The sequence below is a fragment of the Penaeus monodon genome, chromosome 8 (genome assembly GCF_015228065.2).
Source record: "Penaeus monodon isolate SGIC_2016 chromosome 8, NSTDA_Pmon_1, whole genome shotgun sequence".
In the NCBI taxonomy this organism is placed as follows: Eukaryota; Metazoa; Arthropoda; class Malacostraca; order Decapoda; family Penaeidae; genus Penaeus; species Penaeus monodon.
This window is the reverse complement of record NC_051393.1, coordinates 37,305,504-37,313,607: the sequence shown is the minus strand read 5'-3', so window position 1 is coordinate 37,313,607 and position 8,104 is coordinate 37,305,504. Positions and strand designations below refer to the sequence as shown.

Here is an 8,104-nt window from a genome sequence, read left to right as displayed (position 1 = left end):
CCTCCTCCACTTTCCTTCTTCTTCAGATGATTATTAGTTAACATTTTAGACTATGGAGAATATTTATTTCTAACATTATAAAGTTTTGGAAATAGTATGCTTATCATCAGAGACAGAGTGAATGGGTGGATTAATTCCAAAGTGATCATATAATTGTCACAGCCATATTGAGTATGTAAACATAAACCCACTGTCATGGTGAAAAATGTATACTAAAGATGTATTAAAATGGGTGTAGATCAGTAAATGGCATTTTATGGAATAAGATACAGCAACTGAATGTGTGCTGGTGACACATATGAATAAGATTAGTTATAGCTATGAATTATTTTTATAGTGTCACAAGCAACCAGAGGTAAGTAATTTGTTCAACAAAATGTAATCACCAGACATAGAATATTTCCAAACAGATACTAATTCTTGCCTGTGATTAGTATCTGATTAATAGTTCTTGAACTATCACCAGTGATTACATAGATTTCTAAAAAGAAGAAATGAAGGACATATACCATGGTTTTCAGCTATTAGTTCTCTCTCTCTCTCTCTCTCTCTCTCTATTTTTCCTTTTTTTTTTCTCCTTGGACCTCATCCCTCACCTCAGCTAATTTTGCAGTCATTTCTTCCCTCCCTTTCTTTTTCCTTCTCTTCATCACCCCCTTCTGTCCACTTCCTAAGGTGTGAGAGCCATGCTGAAAGGATGAAAGTCTGGCTTTGTATCAGTCCTGAACAGCCTCCAGGAGCCTTGGGCACAGTGTTCCCTTGGTTAATCACCTAGCCCTTACCCTTCATGGGACCCTGAGAGGTAGGTAGTTTCATCTCCTCATTTATTTCAGGCTTTATGGCCAATAATAAAAATAAAAAAATACCCTTATTAGGGGCTTTAACCCTTTCCCTGTCACCCCTCCAGAGGCGAACATTTTTCTAGCTGTCACAGGTCTTTGAAATTTTTTGTTTTTTTAATAGGAGAATTTACATTAATTTGAGTAGCCAGATTTACTAAGGAAGGGTTAGAGAACACGCTAGAATAAAAATATTTTAGATACATTTTCATTATTTGTTTTTATGAGGACATAAATATTGGAATTACTCGTGTGTCAGGCAGGGGGGAACCGGCATCGAGTAAGCATAATCTTGGGCCTGAAGACTGTGATAACAAGGTGTGAATCCCCAACCGAACAGAAATGTCTCGGCCTGTCAATCATCCAATAGAATCACATGATCTGATCCGGTACTTCTGTCAAAGGAACTTCCTGATATTTTTCTTGATAGAACAATCAAAGAGTAAAATAAAATATTCTAAATATGCGATGGGACCGTAATTATCTTCTAGTGTTTTGCATATATACATTATTACATTTTTTCATGAGTAAAAAAAATAACATTCATTCTCTCTCTCTCTCTCTCTCTCTCTCTCTCTCTCTCCCCTCTCTCTCTCTCTCTCTCTCTCTCTCTCTTTTCCTCTCTTTTATATATAATATATATATATATATATATAAATATATATATTTTTTATATATATATGCATATATATATACATATATATTATATGCATATATATATTATATATATATATATGATATATATATATATATATATATAATATATATATATATATATATATATATATATATTTTATATGCTATATATATATAGAGGTTAGAAATAATATATATATAATATAGCATATATATATATAAAAGTATTTTATATATATATATAATGCATATATATTTATATATAAAATATATATATATATTTTATATATATATATTAGTCTTTTATATATATATTATTGCATATATATATATATATATATATATAATATATATATATGATTATATATATAATATAATATATATATAATATATATATTATATATATATATAATATATGCATATTTTATAATATATATATATATTTAATTATAATATATATATATATGATATATATATTATATATTATATATATATATAGATATAATATATGCATTATATATATATGCATATATATATATATATATTATATTATATATAATTAATATGCAAATATATATTAAAATATATATATATATATATATATATATATATATATAATATATATTATATATATTAAAATATATATATATATATTATAATATATTATATATACCATAATATATCATATATATATATATATATATATATTATATATATATATATATATCCTATAATATATATATATATCATATATATATATACAATAAAATATTATATATATATATATATATATATATATATATATATATATACATATATATATATATATATATATATATTATATATATGCAATATATAAATTATATATATTTTAAATAATATTATATATTATATATATATATATTATATAGATATATATAAAGAATATATATTATATATATATATATATATGCATATATATATATATATTATATATATATATAGCAATATTATAATATATATATAAAATATATTATATATATATGCATATATATTATAATATATATATATATATATATATATATATTTTTATATATATATTATATATATGCATATATAATATAAAATATATATATATATATATATATATGCATATATATATATATAAAATATTTAAAATATATATAAAATATTATGCATATATATAAAATATATATATTTTATGATATATATGATTTATATATATATATATGCATTTATATATAATATATGCATTTTTATAAAATATATATATATAATATGCATATATATATATAATATATTATATATATATATATATATATAATATATATATATATATATATAGTATAAAATATATTTAAAAATATATATATTATATTAATATATATGATATTTTAATATATTATATAATATAATATATATATTATATATATATATAGATATATTAAAAATATATATATATGCATTACTATATATTATATATATGCATATATATATATATATATGCTTATAGATATATATATAATATTTAATATATATGCAAAATATATTATATATATATATTTTATATATATATGCATATATTTTAAAATTATGCATATATTTATATATATATATATATATATATAGTGAATATATTTTATATATATATATATATGCATATAATATAATTATATTATTATTATATATGCATATATATATATATATATATATATATATAAAGATATATAAAGCATATATATATATATTATATATATATATATATATAATATATATTGCATATATATATATATATAATATATGCATATATATTATATTTATATGCAAAATATATATAATATATATGCATATATAATATATATATATATATATATATATGCATATATTATCATATAAGCATATATATATATAAAATATTATATAAAATTAATATATATATATATATCATATATTATTACATATATATAATATATATATATATATATATATATATATATATATAAATAAAATATATATGCATATATATTATATATCATATAATATAATATATATATATTATATATAATTATAACAACACAAAACAACAACCAAAAAACACCCCCACAAAAACAAACAAAAACATAATAAATCAAAACAACCAAAAAAAACAAAAACAACAAACAACAACAAACAAAAAAACAATATATATAAACACAAAAAAACAAAAAAAAACAAAAAAAACAAAAAAAACACAAAAAATGAAAAAAAAAAAACAAAAAACAAAAAAACAAAACAAAAAAACAAAAACATCACATAAAAATGACATAAAAAAAAAAACAAAAAAATAACAACCAAAAAAAAACACACACAAAAAAAACACCATGGAATAATTTTCCTTCTCACATGTGAAAAAAAAAAAAAAAAAAAAATTTGACTGACAGCCCAGATAAGTAAATGGAGTAGAGGTCTGAAGGCCGACACTAGGGGAATTGTACAGCATTTGTTGCATAACATTTTGTTGAATATCTTGATATCAAATGAAATTTTGATCATAAGATAGGTCTTACAAATTAGAATTGAACATTGTCTATGTGGCTATACCATCACAGCAAGCTTATAATTTGCCATAACTGCATAATAAGCCATGGAAGTTTCAATGGCCTATATACCCATGAAACAGATTAGCGGCGAAAAAGTTTGACGGTATATATACAATCGTGTCAGGTAGAGGGTTAAGGCTTGCCCTCTCATCAACTAGCCTATCTAAATTTAATTTCATTGGTTTCACAACCCCTGCCTCTCCTTTGCTTATGGTTTCACTGATACTAATACCCCCTCCTCAATGTTTGCTGTCAATTCTATCCATTCTCAGTCATCCACCCTGGTCATTACTCAACCTTCAGAATACACCCTTCCTTTCTCCCAACATCTTCCACTCCATCTACAGCACAGTCTTCTTCATTGTCTACCTCCACCTCCCTTTTACTACTCTTCATCCTTATTGTCCTCCTTCCAACAATACTACCTCTCTCCATACCACCCCATCTTCCTCCCACCTCATCCTTCTACTGCTTCCACCTCTGCAAACCTTTTGATGAGTACCCTTTTTGGCCCAGCCAAGTGGGATCAATTCTTTGTGATTCACCCTTCTGCCCCTTTCTCTGACAATACCCTTCTCTTCCAACAATGTCTCCAAAAACAAGTAGGTAAAGTTTCCTTTTGCTGTCATTCCAGTCGTTCATGCCTAGCCACAGTTATGTCTGAGTCCCAAGCTCATTCACTATCTACCATGACTGGCCACTGGCAAAGTATTCCTGCCCAACCTCACTTCTCCCTTAATACTTGTACTGGAACTATTTCTGTTTCTCCGACTGATTGTCCTGTCTACGTTTCACAGTCTGACTTCAGACTGTGAAATGACTTTCTCGCATGCCTTGTCAGCCATGATGCAGTGGCAGTCCAGTACTACACTATGCCTTCCAGCATAAATCCTACACCAATATTGCTAAGATTAGCTTCCATAGACATGACCTCCCCCATGAAGTACCCAACCTGGTCATGACTGTTTAAGTTGCTCTGCTCAGTCACATGTGTGCCAATTCTGGTGGCTCCCATAAAATATTTTATTGGAGCTGCCCTGCCTACAAGCTTGAATCTGAAGAGTAGTTCTCAGACATCTATTCTCTCCTCTCCTCCACATAAGAAAACCTTTGTTTCTTAAACCTCCTCACCAAATTCCCCTCCAGAAACTCTTGAAGACATGTAAAATTTCATAACATGATTCAAGAGAATGATCCACTCCCTCATCCACCCTCTAATCTCTTTATTCCTGTTTGCTCTACATTCAAATTCTCTGCCGATATCCATCCTCCTCCTTTTCCTTAAGTTTCCTCTATCCCTTTTCCTCCCACTCAATCAAAAAAACAGCCCATCCATGCCTCCTCCATGTGCATCATCATTCCTTCTTCATTCCCCATTTTCCTTACCACTGCCACCTAGATGCTCATGTGACTAACTAATGTCACAATAATGTCCTTCTCCGGATCCCTCCCCTCCTGACATTCTTCCCAATACTTCACCACCTTCCCCTGTTCCTTTATTTCATTCTCAGGATTCTTCTCCTACTTGTACAACTATTGTTTCTTAGCATATGACCCTTTGTTTCATAATAGCTCTTTTGCAGTTTTCCTCATACAGCGTTATTTTCCCTTCCTCAGACACATACTCTCCATTTGATCCGATTCCACTATACCTTTATCCCAGTCCCCTTTTGCAAATCCCCACTGTATTCCATTTGCTCCCCCTCTATACTCTTTTCATTTTCATTCCCACCTAAAGCATTCTACAACCTTTGATATCAAACACATCTTATCCTGATCGTTTAACTCATTTCCACTCTTTTTGCCACAATACTTTACCATAGTGCTATATGACCTTTGATGTCTAGCACATTTATTTCTTGTAACCATTAACCATTTTCTTTTTCTTATGGCAGTCTCAGTGATAGAAATATATGATAATACAGAATGATCAAACATGCAAAATTATTTCAAATTGAACACAACCTATATTTAAGAATTCAAATAATAGTTCTGGGAAGGCTCCCTATTAGACAGGCATTATTTATTATTTGCAGTAGGCAGGTGACATTGAACCTCCAAGGCGTTAACCACAGACAAAACAATTTGGTATAAATTGGTTCCTCCTCCAACCCATTCACCTCAATTCTGCAACAAAAGTATTGTTTGCAAGGAGTTTGGGGTTATGTTTCACATATATTTCCTTACATAATATAGAAAATTGTGCATGTATACTTCCTTACATAATATAGAAAATTGTTATCTGAAACTGAGATTATTTGTTAGCATAGCACAAGGGTTGTCATGGTTTTTAACATGTTGATCCAAGGAAGGCATCATACATTGCCATGTCCAATGTGATTTTAGTTTAGTATTCTGTGTTATTTATTAATTAAAGGTTTTTAATTTACTTTTCTTTGTGACATGTATCAAGCATAAGATGATTTGGGCAGTAAATTGCCTGTTTATATATTCAGTAATGTCATTATTGTCATTTTTGCTGTAATTAGTATGGTGGTTTTAATTGAGTAATGTACTTTCTTTTATGATGAAGGACCTGGTAAGTCACTTTGCAATGTCACTTCATGAAATGGTGATATTTAGGAAGTTATTATTGGTATTTCTACTGGCCATTATTTTCCAGAAGATAACAATAAAATTAGGCACAGAGTCTTGGATATTAGTTGGAATAATGATTATATTGAATCCCTGTTTATATCACTTGCTCTTTCACAGGTCTAGCAGTGTGACATCTTTGGTTGTAGAAAACCCCAGAAGCAGTGAACTATGAAGCCATCTGGAGGACGACCGCAGCCTTATCTTTGCTTATGTTGTGGCAAAGCATTTGCAAAAAACAGTGATCTAAAGAGACATACAATGATTCACACTGGGGAGAGACCTTTTGTCTGTGAAACTTGTGGTCTTGGTTTTATTGAGAATGCAAAGCTTATTGTTCATATGCGACATCATACAGGTGAAAGGCCGTTTGAGTGTAAAGAATGTGGCAAAAGCTTCATTAAAAAGAGTGATTTAAAGAACCATAGTAAAACCCATTCTGGGGAGAGAAATTTCATATGTGGAGAATGTGGAAAAGGTTTCCTCAAGAACAGTGATCTGAAAAGACATACACGCTTGCATACAGGATATAAACCTTTTGTATGTATTGTGTGTAACTTGAGTTTTTCAGAGAGTGGGAAGTTAAGGAAACATTTAATGGTCCACACTGGAGAAAAGCCAGTTGAGTGTGAGGACTGTGGTAAAAGATTTACACAAAACTCTGATCTTCGAAGACATATGAGAGTGCATACAGGAGAGAGACCATATCATTGCTTACTTTGTAATCAAAATTTTAGTCAGAGTCATACATACAAGGAGCATATGAAGCAGCATGTGGCTGTGGAGATGACTGAACCAGAACAAGAAGATGGGTTTGATGATTCTAACCAGATTATGCCCTCAGTGAACTTGATACTAAGCCAGGTAAATGATGCATTACAAAGTCATGGCGATAATGCATTGCAGGGGCATGAGGCTGCCTTACTGCAGGCAGAGGGCAAAGCTGGTACATCTGATTGTTCTATGGATAAAGATAATGATGGTGGTGGAGCAATTGTACTAAACCCTAAGACAGAATTAGCTGAGGAAGAAATGCTGAGCTATCTAGGAGAAGCAGGTCTTGGGGATGTGACAGCTGCTGCAACCTCAGGTGTGCCAGTTTATGTTAAACAAGAAGGGGTGTAATGAAGACAGGTTAGAATGTATTATTTACAAGTGTAAATTGTGTGATAAATAAACACCTTTACTTTAATTCAATCTACTTGAGAAAAATACTTGTTATTGATATGCACTGTATGTTCGTGTACCTGTTATGAGCAGTAAATCTTCTTTGAAGTATTTTAGGCTTATATATCAACACTGACACTATGAAGACCTATATGAAAGGATTATATATGTATATGTGTGTGTGTGTCTGTGTGTCTGTGTCTGTGTGTATATATATATACATATATATATACATATATATATACATATATATATATAAATATATATATATATATATATATATATATA

At 28.7% G+C, this 8,104-nt stretch overlaps 1 protein-coding gene across 1 annotated transcript; it reads left to right on the top strand.

Moving 5' to 3' along the window:
* The first annotated feature begins 492 nt into the window (after positions 1-492).
* LOC119576330 (zinc finger protein 239-like) lies at positions 493-7,928 on the top strand. The gene is made up of 2 exons (XM_037923960.1): positions 493-802; positions 6,770-7,928. The coding sequence occupies exon 2, from the start codon at positions 6,821-6,823 to the stop codon at positions 7,772-7,774; it is 954 nt and encodes a 317-aa protein (XP_037779888.1). The 5' UTR covers positions 493-802; positions 6,770-6,820; the 3' UTR covers positions 7,775-7,928.
* Positions 7,929-8,104: the final 176 nt, after the last annotated feature.